Source organism: Peromyscus eremicus, chromosome 6, assembly GCF_949786415.1.
Source record: "Peromyscus eremicus chromosome 6, PerEre_H2_v1, whole genome shotgun sequence".
In the NCBI taxonomy this organism is placed as follows: Eukaryota; Metazoa; Chordata; class Mammalia; order Rodentia; family Cricetidae; genus Peromyscus; species Peromyscus eremicus.
The window spans coordinates 64640563-64661924 of NC_081421.1; the positions used below are offsets into that span (position 1 = coordinate 64640563).

Sequence of the window (21362 nt, forward strand, 5' to 3'; positions counted from 1 at the left end):
TGGAACTTGATCTGATTTGTTTGTTTTTTTAAGATGGGGTCTCATTCTGTAGCGCAGGCTGGCCTGAACCACACTCAGAAGACATCAGTATATGGCAGTCTACATGCCTTAGCCTCCCAAGTTTTGGAATTACAAGTGTGTGCTAGCATACTAAAAATGTTTATTTCCACTACCTAACTCCTGAACATGATGTGTAGCATATACTTAAATATTTATAGTGTGATTAGATGGACAAGAAAAATATCAATACATGAAAATACACAGTACTGCTTCTTAAGGTGTCTAGCTTTGTGCAAGAAGATGCACTATGTAATTTTAGTGGAAGATGTACTGTATAAAAAAATTTTTTTTTTTGAGACAGGGTTTCTCTGTATATCTCTGACTGTCCTGAATCTCATCCTGTAGACCGCGATGACCTTGAACTCAGAGAGGCACATGCTTCTGTCTCCTAGTGCTGGGATTAACAGCATGTATCACCATCTCCCAGCCTGTATAATTTTTTTATTGCAGGATTGAGAAGTGTTATGTGACAAACTTTTCCTGAGGAGATGCAGCACTCACATCTACTCATCCTGGATAGGGAGCCTATTGACAGACCAAAGTATGGATACCACCAAAGCCCACCTTAGTGGGGTTTCTTACAGAAATTTGTGTGAGGGCTTAGTTATAGTAGCAGAAATGACTCAAAAACAGCTGCATCACCAGAGCATGGTGACAGCTCACAAAGCTGGAAACCTGGAGCACAGTGTACACCCTGCAGCAGCTCAACAGATTGGAGATGTCCTTTCTGGTGGCTCAGTTGGTCTGAGCCTCTTCCAGGTAGCTCAGCTGGTCTTTGTTTCTTTGTTCCCAACCTGTGGGTTGTGGTCCCTTTGAGGGTCGAGCAATCCTTTTATGGGTGTTACCTAAGACTACTAGAAAACACAGATGTTTACATTATGATTCATAACAGCAAAATTACAGTTATGAAGTAGCAATGAAAATAATTTTATGATTGGGGGTCACCACAACATGAGAAACTATACTAAAGGGTCTCAGCATTAGGAAGGTTGAGAACCACTGTTCTATGCAGTTCTTTTGGTCTCTGCTTCCAAGTGGTTTGAAAAAGTCTCAAGATTTTTAAAAGTTGTAAGATTTTGGGGGCTGGAGATTTGACTCAGTGGTTAAGAGCATTGGCTGCTCTTCCAGAGGACTTAGGTTCAATTTCCAGCACCCACATGGTGGCTACAACTGTCTGTAACTCCGGTTCCAGGGGATCTGACACCTTCATACTAATACAAATAAAATAAAGTTAAATAAATTATTAATTTTTTTAGTTTTAAGATTTTTTTAAAATCCAAATTTATGTACAATTGAGGGTAGATAACGAGGCTCATGTGTATAATGTTACTTGAATGTACATTTTCAGGGCTGACCATTTGGCATTAGGCAACCAATTGGTGTGCTCTTCTCTAGCTCTCATGCATGTAGTAGTTTGTATAGGTTTGAGGCCTCCTGGACTTTCCTTGGTCCATGTTAGCATGTCTATTGTTATCTTTCCTTGTTCAGCTCTTGTTTAAGGCAGTCATGTTGGTGAGACTTTATACATGTGGCTTCTGACATTTCTAGGAGACATAATCTCATAGCAAAACTCCTTGTTTTTCTGGCTCTTAAATTTCTTTCTGCCCCAATCCCTAAGCCTTAGGTATGGGAATTGTGTTGTAGATGGGCTCTGCAAATCTGCATTTTGATTGATTGTGGTTTTCTGAAATGATTGCTGTCTGTTGCAGAGAGAAGTTTCATTGATGCAGGGTGAGGGCCACACTTATCTATGGGTAGAAGGGGACAGTATTTAGAATGTACTTATGAATAATGTTGGTTTTGTAAAGTGGTTTAATCCCAGCACTTGGAGAGGCAGAGGCAGGCAGATCTCTGAGTTCAAGCGTACACACACACACACACACACACACACACACACACACACACACCCCGGAATTCCAGGACTATGTAGAGAGACTCTGTCTCAAAAAAAAATAAAATAATATATGTTACATTTATTTGTTTATTTGGCGAGTTACATATGCCATAGCATTTATTTGGAGATCGGGAATCAACTCTTTACTTCCATCACATGAGCTCTAGGATTGAACTCGGGTCATCAAGCTTGGCAGCAAGCACTTTTGCCTATTGAGCCATTTTGTTGGCTCTATTTGTTGTTGTTTCAGTTTATTTTTTAAAAAATTGTGTGCACATGTTTTTGCTTCAAAGAGACCAAAGGGGGCTGTGCATTCCCTGGAACTGGAGTTTTTTTTTTTGTTTTTTTTTTTTGGTTTTTCGAGACAGGGTTTCTCTGTGTAGCTTTGCGCCTTTCCTGGGACTCACTTGGTAGCCCAGGCTGGCCTCGAACTCACAGAGATCTGCCTGGCTCTGCCTCCCGAGTGCTGGGATTAAAGGCGTGCGCCACCACTGCCCGACGGAACTGGAGTTTTACTGACAATCGTAAACTGCCATGTGGATTCTGGTATCTGAACCTCAGTCTTCTGTAAGAGCAGCAAGTATTCTTAATCTTCTCCAGTCCCTGTTGGTTGGTTTGTTAACAGGATATGGCACTATAGCTGGCTTTAAATTCTAGATCCTCCTGATTCAGACTCCCAAGTGCTGGGATTACAGGAAAGCGCTATCCTCAGCTTGAATGTTTTTGTTTTTACTTTTAATTTTTGTTGTGGTTTGGTGTCTGTCTGTCTGTCTGTCTGTTTGTTATATATATATATATATATATATATATATATATATATATATATATATATATATATATATATTCTTCAGGGCAGTGTTTCTCTGTGTAGCCCTGGCTGTCTTGGAACTCTCTGTAGACCAGGCTGGCCTCCAACTCACAGAGATCCACCTGCCTCTGCCTCTTGAGTGCTGGGATTAAAGGAGTGCACCACCATGTTTTGTTTGTTTTTAAAGAACCATCAACATGAATATAATGTTGATTTCACGTACCTTTTATGATTAAAGGCTTTGGTGACTACAGTGTATTTGAAGTTTATTTTCATTGCTGAAGTTGACTGGAGAAATAATATGGATGTTGTAGGACAGTAATAGCATTGGAAGTTAGCTCTGTTATCTGTAACCTTAAACATATGTTACATGAATTTCTTTTTTTCTTAACACTTCATACTCCTGCTTTTTGGCCTACATTAGGAACTTTATTCTGATCTTTCTTGTGTGTTTCTTTCCATAGGATGGATAGAATGACAGAAGATGCTCTTCGCCTGAATCTTTTGAAGAGGAGTTTGGACCCAGCAGATGAGCGAGATGATGTCTTGGCAAAACGACTCAAAATGGAGGGGCATGAGGCCATGGAACGTCTGAAAATGTTGGCACTTCTCAAAAGGAAAGATTTAGCAAATCTTGAGGTGCCACATGAGTTACCTACCAAACAAGATGGCAGTGGTGTCAAGGGTTATGAAGAGAAACTCAATGGGAATCTCAGGCCTCATGGAGACAACAGGACTGCTGGAAGGCCAGGCAAAGAAAACATCAATGACGAGCCTGTGGATATGAGTGCTCGACGGAGGTATGCAGTTTGTGGCCTCCAGAAATAGGGTCTTCTTTAAAATAAGCCTGTGAAAATGAGATGAATTCCAAGAAAGGGAGGGAGGTGCTTTTCATCCTAAAGCTGCCTTTTTTGTTTTATGTATTTTGTTGTTTTGCAATGGGGTCTCACACTGTAGCCATGCTGGTCTTGAACCTTTGGCAGTCCTCTTGCCTCGGTATCTCAGTGTTGGGATTACTTATATGAGCTACCATATGATGATATCCTAAAAGCTTCTTCAAAGAAGAGCTGTGTCCTCTGGCTTGAATTGACCGTGAATTCCTCTCGTTTCCAGATGAAGCTAGCTCACATGGATAGTCATAGTTTTTACCTAAGATAAGATTATTATTTCTGAGGACCAGAGGTGTAACAAGATAATTAATAGTGTTTGCAACTCAGTCATGAGGACTGGAATTCAAATCCTAGCTCCTACATTAAATAGTTCACAGCTATCCATCCAGCTCCAAGAGATCCAACACCCTACCCTCCCCCCTCCCCACCCCCTCCCTCCCTTCCATTTTGGTTTTTCGAGACAGGGTTTCTATGTATAATAGTCTTGGCTGTCCAGGAATTCCTCTGTAGACCAGACTGACCTTGAACTCACAGAGATCCGCCTGCCTCTGCCTCAAATGCTAGGATTAAAGGCATGCACCACCATGCCTGGCTATCTTTTTCTTTATGAAAAAGGCTACATCTGGCATGGCAGTGGTAGGCATGCCTTTAATCCCAGCACTCGAGAGACAGAAGCAAGTGGATCTGTGTGAGTTCGAGGCCAGCCTGGTCTACAAAGGGAGCTCCAGGATGGCCAAGGCTACAAAGAGAAACCCTGTCTTAAAAAACAAAAAACAGTCTTTCCTTCAGATCATTCCATGGATTTGGGATCTGTTTGTTATAGAATCTCAGATTCTATTACATTTAAAAAAAAAGGAATGACCGGGGCAGTGGTGGCGCACGCCTTTAATCCCAGCACTCGGGAGGCAGAGGCAGGCAGATCTCTTGTGAATTCGAGGCCAGCCTGGTCTCCAAAGCGAGTTCCAGGAAAGGCACAAAGCTACACAGAGAAACCCTGTCTCGAAAAACCAAAAAAAAAAAAAAAAAAAAAAAAAAAAGAAAAGAAAGTTATGGACCTGGCTTTTCTTGTTTCAAAAGGAAAACTATCCACATGTGGTCTCTACATTCTTACTCTATCTATATACCACTTCCCTCAACTCCCACACACAGGTTTCTTTGTACACAAATGCTCATTCCCGTTCTGTCTCTTCGAGACACACACACACACACACACACATTTTCACAGGCCCCTTTTCTGGTATCTGTCAAAGTGTAGTTTGAAGAAAAGAACCTGGAGGTAACCAAGGCTTGAATCTGTGTGGTTGTTGAATCACAGTATGAACACCCCTGGTTTTAAGAAGACTTAAGTAGCTGGGCGGTGGTGGAGCATGCCTGTAATCCCAGCACTGAGGCAGAGCCAAGGGATCTCTGTGAGTTCAAGGCCAGCCTGGTCTACAGAGTGAGATCCAGGAGAGGCACCAAAACTACACAGAGAAACCCTGTCTCGAAAAACCAAAAAAAAAAAAAAAAAAAAAAAAAGTAAGAAGACTGAAGTTTATTAATAGTTCAGAAAAAGCTGATAAAAGTAAGAATTACTCATTTATTTGCCCTTCATTTGACCTTGTTGACTTTATCCTGGCACTAATCTAAAGCAGGATCTTTATTAAGGTAGACTAATGGAGGAGAGAAGAAGCTTTACATGTGTTCCTTTATCTTGATTGTCCTGTTTCAGATTTTTTTTTTAAAGATTTATTTACTACTATGTATATACTTTCTGTCTGCATGTATACCTGCAGGCCAGAAAAGGGCAACAGAACTTACGAATGGTTGTAAGCCACCACGTGGTTGCTGGGAATTGAACTCTGGACCTCTGGAAGAGCAAGCAGTGCTCTTAGCCACTGAGACATCTCTCCAGCCCCTCAGAACTTTTTTTTGGGGGGGGGATTTCGAGATAAGGTTTCTCTGTGTAGTTTTGGTGCCTATCCTCGCTCTGTAGACCAGGCTGACCTCAAACTCAGAGATCCACCTGGCTCTGCCTCCCAAGTACTGGGATTAAAGGCGTGTGCCACCCCGCCCAGCTTCAGAACTCTTAATAAATAAAACAAGCAAAACAAAAAACCAGCCAAACAAAAAAACCTTATAAAAACCATAAAATAGTTAATCTTGGTAATAGTATTTGATAGTATTTAGAAATCCTTGTAAAAAAATTATCACTAAGATAAATTTCTTAGTCATACTGGAAGAAGAGAAACTTCCTTGGAAGCTACAGGTAGATTTGGAGAAATGTTGTATAAGTAGATCAGCCTGTTATTCTTCAAGGAGAGATGGTTTTGAATGAATGAGAACATGTGCCAGAGAGGCTCATTTGCCCCATAATCATCCAGCCTTTCAGAGCAAGTGAATGAAATACTAGATTTTTCATGTCTCAAAGTGAAGCTCTTGCCGGGCGGTGGTGGCGCACGCTTTTAATCCCAGCACTCGGGAGGCAGAGGCAGGCGAATCTCTGTGAGTTCGAGGCCAGCCTGGGCTACCAAGTGAGTTCCAGGAAAGGCGCAAAGCTACACAGAGAAACCCTTTCTCAAAAAAAAAAAAAAAAAGTGAAGCTCTTTAAGTATATTCTTCATGGACACATTGTTACACTGCTTTTGATAAGCTGGCAATGCTGTTTTAAATAAATTAAACAGAGTATGGGATTGATCATGCAGCTCAATAGTACAGTGCGTACTTAACATGTAAGGTGCTAGGATCAGTCCCAAATACTGTCCCCCAAAAGGTCTTATAGCCCTGAAAACCCAATCATTCTATTTAATTTTATGTGTGGATAATGAACTTACAAAATAAAATACATTGGATGTTATGGGCATCAAGTATAATAATCTCTTTCCACTTCCTCACCATCTGCTCTGTAAGAATGAACTAAGGAGAGACATCTCTTTGATATGAATAAAAACAAGGCCACTGGATAGATGGCTCAGTGGTTAAAAGTACTTTGTGGTCCTTGCAGAGGACCTGGGTTGAGTTCCCAGTACCCACACCATCTATAATTCCAGTTCCAGGAGATTCATCTCCCTCTTCTCACCTCTGAGAACACCAGGCATGCATGTGGTGAACATATATGTATGTAGGCAACACTCATACATTAAATAAAACAAATCTTTAAAAGAATAAAAAGAAAAGTATGGAAGGTGGAATTTTTTTAACATAAGACCTTCTGTGTTTGTTGCCTCAATACCACTCATGGGGTGAATTCCAATATCTGTGAAATAACATGTATGAAGTGAAAACTAGTACAACTACTGTTTTAGGATGGTAGAGAAAGAACTTTTTTCTTCTGGTTTGTGGTGGGACTTGAACATGCAGTCATCCATCTGCCACTGCCATGGGATCCCAGATCTGCATCATACCCAAGCGGACTTCCTTTTTTTATTACTCAGATAAGAATTAGGAGCTTTAAGATAAATAATAATTGGGCTGGAAAGATGGATCAGCAGTTAAGAACACTGACTGTTCTTTTCCCAGCACCCATATGGCAGCTCACAACTGTACGTAACTCCAGTTCCAGGGGACCCTACACCTGTGGCAAAACACCAATAGACATGAAAAAATTTTTCAAAAAATTACTGAAAGATAGGCAGTAGTGGTGCAAAGGCATGTGGATCTATGAGAGTTTGAGGCTAGCCGGGACTAAAAAAAGAGACCCTGTCTCAAAAAACAAGGAATTAGGAGCCTTATGCTAGATTATAGCACAAGTGGTGTTTAGCTTTTAATAATCTCTTTAACAGATAAAAGTTTCCTACTTAGAAGCCTCAAATACTGATTTAAAAAATATTGGACATCCGAGGTGGTGGCACATATCTTTAGTCCCAGCATTTGGGAGGCAGGGGCAGGCAGGTCTCTAAGTTAGAGGCCAGCGTGGTCTACAGGGTGAGTTTGGGACAGCCAGAGCTACACAGAGAAACCCTGTCTGGAAAAACCAAAACAAACAAACTGGGATGAAGGCTTGACTTGGACTTTGCCTTCTCTATGCCATCTGTCTTAATATGTGTCTGGTTGTATCTAAGCATAAAACTCTGTTTGGTGTTGTTTCTAGTATAAGTTACTGATAGTGTTACACAGTCCCAAAATGTTCGTTCAGGAATATTTCTGCCCAACTTAGTATTGAGTAGTACATAGTAATCATTTGTGCAGGGAATAATGTTTTCCTTAGAAACAATCTTCTTACAGAATATACTTACCTAGCCAGGACTAGAATTTCATAAAGCTGCTGATTGGTGACATGTTTATGTTTACTAGTGTTTACTAGTGAATCAAGGAGGGAATTTCCAGACCTCATAATTATTGCTCACCTATGGCAATCTTAGTGTGAGAGGATGAAGGAATGTAGAAATGACAAGTAAAACGTGAACACAAAATTAGATTCAGGCTCTTTATTTAGGTCTTTTTGGTCTAGAGAACTAAAAGCTTTTTCTCCCTCTAGTGGCATTTTTTTTTTCAGTAACTATGTTCTCAGCTTGCTGTCTGACTTGTGGCTACAGTGCAATCCAGACACATTGACTAGTCCACAAAGTAGTCATTTTCCTTACTCCCTCTCTTCCTGTTCTTTTTTCTCAGATTTACCCTGTTGAGAAAAGTAAAGGCTTATCTCAGTCATCAGGGATCCCTTGTTTACCAGGAATAGTGGTGCACTGTGCTTATAGTTCTAGCACCTAGGAAGCAGAAGCAGGAGTTCAAATTTAGCCTGAGCCACAGGGGCCAGCAAAATGGTTTAGTGGGTATAGGCACTTGTAACCAAAGCTGATGACCTAAGTTAAATTCCTGGACCTCCCACAATGGAAGGAGAGAACTGACTCCACTGAGTTGTTCTTTGACCACATCTGCCCTCTGGCACATATGTACATGCATGTACAGACACTGAATTAAAATTAAAAACATAAAAAAGGCTTCTTGGGGCTAGAAATGTTACTTGATGGTAGACTACTTCTATAGCATGCATAGGATCCTAGGTTGGATTCCCAATAACAGACACTTTTGCCGGGCAGTGGTGACCCATGCCTTTAATCCCAGCACTCAGGAGGCAGAGGCAGATGGATCTCTGTGAGTTCAAGACCAGCCTGGTCTACAGAGGGAGTTCCAGGACAGGCTCCAAAGCTACACAGAGAAACCCTGTCTCAAAAAAACAAAAAACAAAACAAAAAAACCAAAAAACATACAATTTTATGTCCCAAAAGGACCTGAGACAAAAACAAAACAAAACAAAAACAACAAAGCTTTGAGAAAATAGTGGATAGGGTCTTAAAACTAATGACCTATGAGCTTTTAGGTTTTAAGTTCTGCATTAAATAAGACCTACAGCCATGCCATCATAACCTAGCCCTATATATTCCCAGCTATTTTATCACAGAAAGCTGTAGCTCTATCTCAGTGATAGAAGGCATTCTTAGGTATCAGTGAGGCCTTGAGTTCTAGCCCCAGTTCTAACCACAAAAGAAAGGGGGGAAAATAACTTCAGTCAGGCATGGTGCTGCATTCTTAAGATCATAGTGCTTGGGAAGTAGAGGTGGGGAGATCTTGAGGCCAGTCAGTTGCATGAGACTGTCTCACAAACAAACATTTAAAAATCAGGAGAGGTGGAAGACACATTTGTTGATTTGAGAATCTAAGGCAATTAGATTTTTCAGGATCTCTTATGTTTGGGCTGCAGAAATATGAAAACAAGGATTATCTAATGAATAGATTTGGAAGTAAGAGAAGTCCATGTGATGGATTTTAGATGTCAGAGTAGTTCCTGGATAGTTCTTTTTCAGGGAAGGTGCTAAATACTCTGGCTAACGTGCTTTTTGTTTAGTCCTCCCAGAGGTTGCATGCTTTAGAGTTGATAATACTCATTTTCTGAAGCCATTATCCTCACCTTCTTATGCCTTTTCTTTATGACTCACTCTTGACAGGATACAGTATCACTTACCAGAACCATGTTATTAGTGTTAGAGTGAGCTATTTCCTTTTTGTCCATCAGTAGAGGAGCAGATTCTAATGGATTTGCTCTTTCTCCAGGCTTCTAGATAACTAATAACATAATTAATGACAGCTCAGGGATGTGATAATAGGGAAAACATTTATAATTACAATATGGTATTAGAGCACTTACCTCAGTTTTTAATTTTATTTTTAAGACAGGGCTCATTATATAGCCCAGCTAGCCTGGAACTCACTGACGTTCTCACTGATGGGATTAAAGGTGTGAGCCATCATACCAAGCATTTCATTATTTATTATTTTTATGTGTATGGGTGTTTTGCTTGCATGGATGTCTGTGAACTATGTGCATACAGTGCCCATGGTGGCCAGAAGAGGATGTCAGATCCCTGGGACTGGAGTTACAGACTATTGTGATGCTAGGAATTGAACCTAGGTCCTCTGGAAGAGTTAACTCTCTAGCCAGCCCTCCCCCTCCATCCTCCAATTTTTAAAGCTTCTCATTACTTTATATCTTTGTGCCTGCATAGCAGACCTGACAGATTGAGATTAGAAAAGTATTTTGCTAAGGTTTTGCCCTCACATCTTGGTGTCTTTATTCTGGGAATTGTCTCTGTCTTTCTCTTGCTGAGTCAGGACAGACCTAAGTTCTCTTGGATTTCTTTGTTGTAGTAAAGACATTTTCTTAACTTTTTAAGGAACTGTCACTGTTGGAAATACTGTAATCTTTTCCTTTTCTCATCCAGTGAGCCAGACCGAGGAAGGCTGACTCCTTCCCCAGACATAATTGTTTTGTCTGATAATGAGGCTTCCAGTCCCCGGTCCAGCTCCCGGATGGAAGAAAGACTCAAAGCAGCCAACCTAGAGATGTTTAAGGTAAAAGAGAAAGGGAGTTGTTTTCCTCCTCCTCCTCCTCGTCTTTCTTCTTCTTCTTTTTTTTTTTTTAAATTTCATATTCCTTAAATTCTCTTTAATTCCCTGGTTTGGTTTTGTATTGTTGTTTTAATTTGCTTTTTGGATCTAAATAACCACTACTTGATAAGTTCTTCATAATGATTCTCCACAATGTGCCCTTTTGAGAGGTAGCTGTTTAGCCGAGCAGAAAAGATAGTTTGCTAAAGCATGTCATATCCAATATAATTCATCTTTAGAAAATGAAATAGAACTTCATAATTTAAATCAAATAAAATAAACCCTTAGGTATGACAATATCCTTTACACTATCTATCAGGTATAACAATATCCTTTACACTATCAAGAGTCTCAGAATATAGAGAATTCTTACTTGTTTATTATTATATCTACATCAAATAGGATTTTTAAAGGTTTAGAGGCCATTTTAAAGGAAAACGTTGTTTCCGTCTTGTCACTAGTCTATGTTTCACCAGGAATACACTGATTGGCGTTTAGAGATAGTCTGTAAATACTTTTTGAGTACTCCTGAATGCCACTCTGAAGGACTACAAAGATAGAGCCACGTCTTCACTTCTTATAGAAGATGAAGGTTTTAGAAGAGAAAATAGATTATTTCTTGCAGAAAGGGATTCTGGGTACTTGCTGCTGTTGTTGACCTACAGTCTTCCTGTTTCCTTAGGGGAAAGGCATTGAGGAACGGCAGCAGCTTATCAAGCAGCTGAGGGATGAGCTACGTTTGGAAGAAGCTCGTCTGGTGCTGTTAAAGAAACTAAGACAGAGTCAACTACAAAAAGAGAATGTAGTCCAAAAGGTAGTATTTTGGGGTGGAGAAATGGCTCAGAGGTTAAGAGCACTGGCTACTCCTCCAAAGGACCCAGGTTCAATTCCCAGCACACACATGGCAGCTCACAACTGTCTATATATAGTTCAGGTCCAGGGGATCTGACACCCTCACACAGACATACATGCAAGCAGAACACTAATGTACAGACAATAAAAATAAATCATTTTTTTAAGGAAAAAAACTTTTTAAAAAAAGTAGTATTTCTAGAAATGGGGAAAAGCATCTAGTTTGAGATTGGACTATCCCAGGTTGATTCAGCTTTGTGGACCATTCTTCTGTGGATCTGTAGGTTTTTTTAGTTTTTACAAGTAGAGAGATTAAAAAGTAGTAGTACTTTTGTTTTAACCTTAGAAATTAACCAAGAAAAACCTTAAGTGGGCATGGTGGTGCACGTCTGTTACTCCAGCAGTTGGAAGGTAGAGTTAAAATCAAGAGTTAAATTCATGCCGGGCATGATGGTGCACACCTTTAATCCCAGCACTTGGGAGGCAGAGGCAGACAGATCTCTGAGTTTGAAACTAGCCTAGACTACGGAGTGAATTTCAGAACAGCCAGAGCTACACAGAGAAACACTGTCTTGAGGAAAGAAAAGAAAAGTTGAACCGGGCGGTGGTGGCACACGCCTTTAATCCCAGCACTTGGGAAGCAGAGGCAGGCGGATCTCTGTGAGTTCTGTAGGCCACCTAGCCTACAGAGTAAGTTCCAGGACAGCTATTACTGTTACACAAAGAAACCCTGGTGGGGAGGGGAGTTGAGGGCGCTGGAGAGATGGATCAGCAGTTAAGATAAGAGCACTTACTGCTCGTAGAAGACCTGGCCCTGGTTTCCAGCACCCGCATAGCAGCTCAAACCCAGCTATTGCAGTTTCAAGGGATTTGATGTTCTCTTCTGGCCTTTTGGCCCTTGATAGGTACACCGCAGATACCACCAGGTATACACATGGTACACACACATAAATGAAGGCAGAAACAATCATGTACAAAAAAAAAAAAAAAATCAATCTTTTTTTTATAGAGGAGTTGAGCTGGCTCTATAAGACCCTGTCTGAAGAGAGAGCACCTGGCATAGTGACACATGCCTTTAATCCTAGCACTTGGGAGACAGCTGAGTGGATCTCTGTGAATTTGAGGCTAGCCTAGTATACATGTCGAGGTCCAGGTCTGCCTGAGCTACACATAACAAGACCAAGTCTCAAGGAAACAACCCCCCCCCCCACACACACACACAAATCAAAAAGTCTTAATATCATTTTTCTCATCTTCTGTATCAATAGGTGTATTTGTTTTTTACACTCACACAAAGAAATTTTAAAAGCCTAGAACTTTGGATTCTACTTCTGAGTTTTTGGGTTTGTTTGTTTGTTTTGGTGGAGGTGGTTGCTTTTTTTTTTTACTTTTTTTTTTTTTCATAGTCTCATTTTCTGTTTCCCTTCCTAGACTCCAGTTGTACAAAATGCAGCATCTATTGTTCAGCCATCTCCTGCACATGTGGGACAGCAAGGCTTATCTAAGCTTCCCTCCCGGCCTGGGGCTCAAGGCATTGAACCTCAAAATTTGAGAACATTACAGGTATGTGACCCATAGTGTGGCACCTTACTGTTGGATCAGCCTATTGTAACACAAATTGCTAAACAGTCTTGTTAATAGAAAACCCAGAGCCAGACATTAGGGTGAAAGCTGAAAGATCAGAAAGCAGAGCAGCTAGCCACTTACCTCTAGAAATCCTCAGTCTCAAGAGAGTGAGTTCCTGTTTCCTCACGCCTTATGTACCTTTCTATGTCCTGCCATATTACTTCCTGGGATTAAAGGCGTGTGTCTCTACTGCCTGGCTCTGTTTCTCTCATGTATCCCAGTATGGCCTTGAACTCACAGAGATCTAAATGGATCTCTGCCTTCCGAGTGATAGGATTAAAGGCATGTGCTACCACTGCCTGACCTCTATGTTAAATATAGTGGCTGGCTCTGTCCTCTCATCCTCAGTTAAATTTATTAGAGTACACAATATAGCACCACAGCTTGTCTCTCCTGTCTTTTTTGAAGATTATAGAAGAATCTGAATATGGGGCCAGCCTGTTCTACATAGTCCCTGACTTGCCTTTTGTGGTGGTGGTTGTTTGTTTTTTGGTTTTTTTCCGAGACAGGGTTTCTCTGTGTAGCTTTGCGCCTTTCCTGGAACTCACTCTGTAGACCAGGCTGGCCTCAAATTCACAGAGATCCACCTGCCTCTGCCTCCCGAGTGCAGGATTAAAGGCGTATGCCGACACTGGTTTGCCTTTTTTTTTTTTTTTTTTTTTTTTAAAGAGACGGGGTCTTGGAGCTAGAGAAGGCTCAGCTGTTAAGAGCATATAGAGCTCAGTTTGCATCACCCACTTCACTTGGCTGGTAATTCCAACACTCTTCTGGCCTCTTCATGGCATTTATATGCATCTACATACACAGACACATACATAAATAATAAAATAAATCTTTAAAGAAAAATTGGAGGGGGCTGGAGAGATGGCTCAAGGGTTAAGAGTGTTGACTGTTCTGGAGGTCCTGAGTTCAATTCCCAGCAACCACATGGTGGCTCACAACCATCTATAATGAGATCTGGTGCCTCTTCTGGCCTGCAGGCATACATGCAGAGAGAACACTGTATACGTAATAAATAATAACTCTTTTAAAGAAAAAAGAAGAAAGAAAAATTGAAGATGGCTTAGTGGTTAAGAGCACTAGCTGCTCTTCCATAAGACCTGGATTTAATTACTAGTACCCACAAGAGGCTTACTTCTTTCTGTAACTCCAATCTCAAGACCTTTTCTGGTCTCCAAGGGCACCAGGTGTGCATATGGTGCATAGACAATACATGTAGGCAAAGCACTCATATACATTTAAAAAAAGAATAAAATATTTTTTAAAAGGCAAGGACTTTCTAGCCACTAATCAGCATTAAGAGTAATGGTAGAGGGCCTGGAGAGAGGCATCAGAGGTTCAGAGCACTTCCTGATCTTGCTGAGGACCTGTTCCTGCCACCCACATGGTGGCTTGCATCCGTCTATAAGTGTAGTTGTAGGGAATCTGGCCTCCTCTTCTGACCTCAACAGTGCACACGTGGTGCACACATGTACATGCAGGTAAAATTCATCCACATGAAATGAAAATAAGTAAATTCAAAAAAAATTTTTTTAACTAGAGTAATGGTAGATTTATCCCATTGATTGTTAGATGAAATTATCAAATGTGTGTTCCCATGGTTCTGCTTGCTGTCCATTATAAGGATTGTTTTCATTTTGCATTTTGTGGGTATTAATGCTATCTGTGAGTTCTTTTCCAATTCTTCCCCTATAGGGTCACAGTGTCATCCGTTCAGCAACCAACACCACCCTTCCACACATGTTGATGTCTCAACGTGTTATTGCACCAAATCCAGCCCAACTTCAGAGTCAACGGGGGCCACCGAAACCTGGCATTGTACGCACCACAACACCTAACATGAATCCCGCCATCAGTTACCAACCAGTAAGAGCGAGCTCTGGTATAGAAACAGAAAAATCCTTTGCTTTTCTTATCAAAAGAGCCACAGGTTTTAAGTTTTTGTATATAGAGAAACTAGGACAAAAGAGTGATTTGAATAGAGAGCATTCTCCAGAATGGATACTTTAAGGAATTATATAAAAATGGTGGTAAAGAATAAAAAATTTCTTAATAAAGAAAAATAAATAAATAAAAACACACATAGAAAAAAATGGTGGTAGAAAAAGGTAGAGCAGAGGTAAATTAGCTAAAATATGCCTTAAGAAAGAGACAGGGTTTCTCTGTGTAGCTTTGCGCCTTTCCTGGAACTCACTTTGTAGCCCAGGCTGGCCTCGAACTCACAGAGATCCGCCTGCCTCTGCCTCCCAAGTGCTGGGATCAAAGGCGTGCGCCACCACCCGGCTCAATAAAGAGATCTTAATTTAGGGGTGAGAGTGGAATGGAAATGGCATAAATACAGTACTCATGTACGAAGTTCTCAAAATAAATGCATGTATGAAAAAGAAAAAGAGATGGAGATATGTGTGTGATAAAAAACCATAGGTACATGGCAGAAAGCATCCCTGATCTCTTCTTTTTCAAACAGCTTTAGCTTATAGGTGCCATCATTTTTTTTTCTTATGTGCCAGGGTTATCTTTCAGTAATGAGTTGAATGTTTACTATTTTGAAAAAGCTAAGCAGTCCAGACTAAGATCATATAGTATCCTCTATTAAAAGTCAAGAATTGGTCTTCTTACACTTATCAGCCACATGTCCCCTGTTCCATTTCAGCAGTCAAGTTCTTCTGTTCCCTGTCAGCGCACAACATCTTCTGCCATCTATATGAACCTCGCCTCCCATATCCAGCCAGGGACTGTGAACAGAGTGTCCTCACCACTTCCTAGCCCCAGTGCCATGAGTGATGCTGCCAACTCACAGGCTGCAGCCAAATTGGCTCTTCGAAAACAGCTGGAAAAGACACTCCTGGAGATACCACCTCCAAAACCTCCTGCTCCCTTGCTTCACTTCCTGCCTAGTGCAGCCAATAGCGAGTTCATCTACATGGTAGGCTTGGAAGAAGTCGTACAGAGTGTCATTGACAGCCAAGGTAACACTTCCTTCTAGTTAAGTCTCTAAGCAAGGGGTTGCCAAGCCTCTGGCAGAGAATTATTACAGGGAAATGTGCAGTATTAAACAACTGCTCTTAAAGCCAGACGATAGTGGCCCACACCTTTAATCCCAGCACTTAGGAGACAGAGGCCAGCCTGGTCTACAGAGTAAGTTCCAGGACAGCCAGGGCAACACAGAGAAACCTTGTCTCAAAATAAAAAACCAAAAAACAACACCAAAAAACTGCTCTTAATCCAGGCCTAATAGCTCATTGCTCATAATCCCACCACTTTGTAGGGGGAGGCAGGAGGACTTGCTCCATGTCCAAGGCCAACCTGGGCTACACAATAAAGTGAAAGCCAGCTTAGGCTACAGACTGAGACCCTGTCTTGAAATTTTTTAATTTATTTAGTACTCCTAAACTGGGTATAGTGGGACATGTGTATAGTCCCAGCACTGAGCCTGAAGTGGGAGATTACTGAGAGTTTGAGACTAGCCTGAGCAACATAGCAAGAGCCTGTCTCAAAAAGAAAGTTGGGCCCGGCGGTGGTGGTGCACGCCTTTAATCCCAGCACTCGGGAGGCAGAGCCAGGCGGATCTCTGTGAGTTCAAGGCCAGCCTGGGCTACCAAGTGAGTTCCAGGAAAGGCACAAAGCTTCACAGAAACCCTGTCTCGAAAAAAAAAAGTGCATACATAGCCAGACGGTGAAAGTTGGAGGTACATACAGGTAACTAGTATTCAGGAGGCTGAGACTGGACAAGTTCAAGTTTGAGGCCCCACAGAGGTTATATGATGAGACCTTGTAAATTAAATTAAATCTCCATTATTACTACCAAAGCATCTCCCATCAGTTAGTTACACAAGCTGTCAGGGAGCAATATCTCAAAAAAGAGGGCTAAAGAGATGGCTCAGTAGCTAAGAACACTGGCTACTCTTGCAGAGGACCTGGGTTCAGTTCCCAGCACCCACATGGTAGCTCACCACCATCTGTAAATCAAGAAGATCTGATGCCTTCTTCTGGCATGGCATCAAACACATATGGTCAATAGACATCCACACAGGCAAAACACGCATGCACATAAAGCAGAAGTAAGTCTTAAACCAAAATAGAGTCTAGAGATGTAGTTCACTTGGTAGAGTACTTGTTAACCTGGGAGGTAGAGGTAAGAGGATTAGAAGTTCAGGGGCCTCATCAGATACATAATCAATTTCTAGATCACCCTGAAATACATAGAAGAATCCTATTCACCACCACCACCCCAGGGTGGGGAGGGGAAATGATATATTTTTGTTGTTGTTTGTTTATTTCAATATATTGTTTAGTTCCTTTTTAAGAGTTTGTTCTGGCTCACATTTTGGGAGTGTAATCCATCATAATAGGCGAGTCAAAGGCATCAATCATGAACTTGAAGCAACTGGTCACATCACATCCACAGTCAGGAAATAGAACAGTGAATACATGTTGTTTAGTTCCTGGTTTTTTTTTGTTTTGTTTTGTTGAAACAGGATCTCATATAATTCTGGCTAATCTGGAACTATGTGTAAACCAAGGTGGCCTTGATCTCACAAGGGACTTGCGTTGCCTTGTCCTCCACAGAGTGCTGCTGTTAAAGGCACAGACCACTGTACCTGCTCTTTAGATGAATAGAATTTCTGGGTTTCATGACTTTGTGCTGAGTTACTATATTCAGTCCCTGCCCTTTTAATGCTTCTGTTTGAAAACTGTATATACTAATATAAATAACCAAGCATCAACACATGAAAATTGCAACCCGGGGCTGGAGAGATGGCTCAGAGGTTGGGAGCACTGGCTGTTCTTCCAGAGGACCTGAGTTCAATTCCCAGCAACCACATGGTGGCTCACAACCATCTGTAATGAGATCTGGTGCCCTCTTCTGGCCTGCACGCATACATGCAGACAGACCACTGTATACATAATAAATAAATAAAATCTTTAAAAAAAAAAAAGAAAATTGCAACCCAATACTGAGCCAGACGTTCACACGATACAGTGTGATACTAACAGGCATTATTAAGCTTAAATTTCCAAACAGTATGGGAAAGTCCCTAGAGGACTGACTAAACACTAGCTGTAAACAGATCAGAGTGCTTTAATGTCAGCCAGGTAAGGTGACTTGTGCCTATAATTCTAGCACTTGGAATACTGAGGAAAAAGTGTTGCCATGAGTTCTAGGCCAGCCTAAGCTACAATGTAAAGCCTTGTCTCAAAAAAGTCTTCACAGAGTAAATATTTAGAGCCTGAGTGTTGTAAATCTGTATACTTGTAAAGGGAAAGTTAGTATATAGTGATGTTAAGAAACCAAAAGCAGCTGAGTAGTTGTGATGCATACCTTTAATCCCAGAACACGGGAGGCAGAGGCAGGCAGATCTCTTGAGTTCATAGCTAGCCTGGTCTACAGAGGACATTCCAGGACAGCCAGGAGTACACAGAGAAACCTTGTCTTGGAAAACTAAAATAAATTAAACAGAAGGCACTGTTAATTGGAGCCCTTTGATTCTGAATTTATTATTATGAGGTTTTTGTAACAAGATTACACAATGTAGCAGGTAGGGCTCAGCCTTACTCTGTAGCCCAGCCTCACCTGGCTCAGGGTCCTCCTTCCCTAGCCTCCCAACTGCTTAAGCTGAAATATTTATTAAATTGTATTGGGAAAAAAAGTGAAGACTTGGCGTGGTGGTGCATGCTTTTAATCCCAGGACTAGGAAGGCAAATCTCGTGAGTTTGTGGCCAGCATGGTCTACATACTGAGTTCTAGGACAGCCTGAGCTACATAGTGAGACCCTGTCTCAACAAGGCAGTAAATACGTTTTAGATTCATTAATTTTGATGAGTGTTTTTCCTGCATGTATGTATGTCTATCACATGTTTGCCTGGTGCCCTCACTTCAGAAGAGCACATCAGTCTCTGGAGTCACAGGTGGTTGTGAGCTACTGTATGGGTGCAGAGAGCCACACTCCAGTCCTCTGGAAGGGCAACACAGTGCTTTAACTGATGAACTCCAGTACCCTGAATTGTTTCGGTTTGTTTATTTTTGTATAGTGTCTTGTTTCAGTTTTTTTCTTTTTTTTTAATTTTGTTGGTGGAGAGAAAAGAGAATGGTGTGGAGGTGCCAACGAGCACACTGGGAGGTCAGAGACAGCTCTGTGAGATCATTTCTTTGCTTCCTCCTCTACATGGGTTTCAAAGACGGAACTCAGTTTCTTTAGGATTGCCCAGGAAGCACTTGTGTGCTCTGAGTCATCTTCACTGACCCTGTATATAGTCTCTGAGGGAACAGAGTTAGCTTGTGGGAAGGAAACTGAAAGGACGAGATGCAGAAGAGGTGGGAGATGTGACACCATTAACTGTTCTTTTTATTGGTGTCTAGGCAAAAACTGTGCCTCACTTCTGAGGGTCGAACCCTTTGTATGTGCCCAGTGCCGCACAGATTTCACCCCTCACTGGAAGCAAGAAAAGAATGGTAAGATCCTCTGTGAGCAGTGTATGACTTCCAACCAGAAAAAGGCTCTCAAAGCTGAACACACCAACCGGCTGAAAAATGCTTTTGTTAAAGCCCTACAGCAGGAACAGGTAAGGATTCTGGCTCCTACTCCACAGTCATCTGAACAGGTTTGCTTTTCCCAAAAGGTTGTTGTTTCTAGCTAGGCGGTGGTGGCGCACGCCTTTATTCCCAACACTCAGTGGGCAGAGGCAGACAGATCTCTGTGAGTTTGAAGTCAGCCTGATCTACAGAGTGAGTTCCAAGATAGCCAGGACTGTTTCACAGAGAAACCTTGTCTCCAAAACAAAACAAAAAAAAAACAAAAAGGTTGTTGCTTCTAGTTTGGAGGGTCCCATGTGGTTACCATAGACCTCTGGGTCTGGAAACCTAGGTTTCTTTTAAAAAATAAATAAATAAAAGCCAAGTGTAACTTTAATCCCAACACTCGGAGACAGAGACAGATAGATCTCTATAGACAGCCAGAGCTATACGGGGGTGGTGGTGGTGGGGTTCAAAACAATAGTAACAAAAAAGTACACCTTTTCTTGCCAAGTATGTGACACATGCCTTTAATTCCCAGCAAAGGGACTAAAAAAGTCAAGGCTTGAATCTTGACTTTTCTGTAGCTCTGAAGAAAGTCTCACCATTAGCTCTGAATGGCCTGGAACTTGTGTTCCTCCCATCTTTGCCTCTTGAGAGCAGGGATTACTGGCATGCCCACAACATCCAGACCCTCTATTCTCCACTTGATTGTCTTGTCAAACAAAGGAATGTTGCTCCGGGGAGTTTGCTGCATGCTTTCAAGTCTGCAGTCTGTAGTAAAATGACAAAGGAAAGAATAGGGTCAGGTAGCTCAGGGAAGCTCAGTGGTAATAGAAGTGTGTGAACATTCCATGATGCTAGCTATAGAATGAGTTTCCTCAAAGGGAAGGATGTGTTAAGATGCTCAGATCCTTTTCTCTGCCCATTTCCCACTCCACTAACCATCGGAGTCCTTAGGTAGCATCATGAGCCTTGTGGAAAATAGATAAGCAGGAATCAAAACTAAGGTCCTAGTTTAATGGTAGAGCACTTGCTTCCATATCTGAGGCTCTGGTTTTCATCTCCAGCACTGCATGGTAGTTATGTGCAGACATGAATGAATCTCTTTTTAAAAAAAATTAAAGAGATAAATAGGAACTCAATGATTCATTAGCTTTAATTACATTACCATCCATCGTCCTCCAGTTATCCTCATGAGATCCAGCTTTCTAGAGAGAAGGGAATGCTTTTAATCAATAAAACATGTTGGTTACTTGTACCTGGAGATCTCAGTGTAGCCATCTCACCATACTTTGCCTTTTTCTTATTATTGAAACTAGCTATCATCATTACAGAAATAAGACCCTTTGTTTTCTAGTTAGAAAATGTAGGTGCTATTGTGTCCAATCTCATCTCAATAACTCCCGACAGGAAATTGAACAGCGATTACAGCAGCAGGCAGCACTCTCCCCTACTACAGCTCCAGCTGTATCCAGTGTCAGTAAACAGGAGACCATCATGAGACATCATACACTTCGGCAGGTGAGGAACTTTCCCCTAACCCGGCTTTCTCTTGGGGGCTGCACTTCTGCAGGAATTGGTTCTGTTCTCTTTTACTTCTCTGCCTTTGTCTTCTATTTGAACTTCTGTAATGGCAAGGTTTCATCAACTGTCCCCTTGTTTCAGGCTCCACAGCCCCAGAGCAGCCTCCAGCGTGGTATACCCACATCTGCCCGCTCCATGCTTTCAAACTTTGCACAGGCACCCCAGTTGTCTGTGCCAGGTGGCCTCCTTGGTATGCCAGGTAAGATGCATTGATTTCAGAACTTATCTCACAGGGTTGACTAATTAGTGGACAAGTCTTTGTTCTAA

General features: G+C 41.5%; 1 protein-coding gene across 2 annotated transcripts in view; it reads left to right on the plus strand.

The window, feature by feature from the left end:
* Positions 1–21362, plus strand: part of Gatad2b (GATA zinc finger domain containing 2B) — an 84318-nt gene that overhangs the window by 57529 nt on the left and 5427 nt on the right. The window contains exons 2-10 of one of the 2 annotated variants that reach the window (XM_059265755.1): positions 3227–3562; positions 10351–10480; positions 11199–11330; positions 12800–12931; positions 14690–14860; positions 15648–15963; positions 19356–19558; positions 20922–21032; positions 21177–21294. In XM_059265755.1, the coding sequence (XP_059121738.1) occupies positions 3228–3562; positions 10351–10480; positions 11199–11330; positions 12800–12931; positions 14690–14860; positions 15648–15963; positions 19356–19558; positions 20922–21032; positions 21177–21294 (1648 nt within the window). In that variant the 5' untranslated portion in view covers position 3227. The remainder of the gene's footprint in view (positions 1–3226; positions 3563–10350; positions 10481–11198; positions 11331–12799; positions 12932–14689; positions 14861–15647; positions 15964–19355; positions 19559–20921; positions 21033–21176; positions 21295–21362) is intronic. The other variant, XM_059265756.1, reaches the window with a different exon arrangement.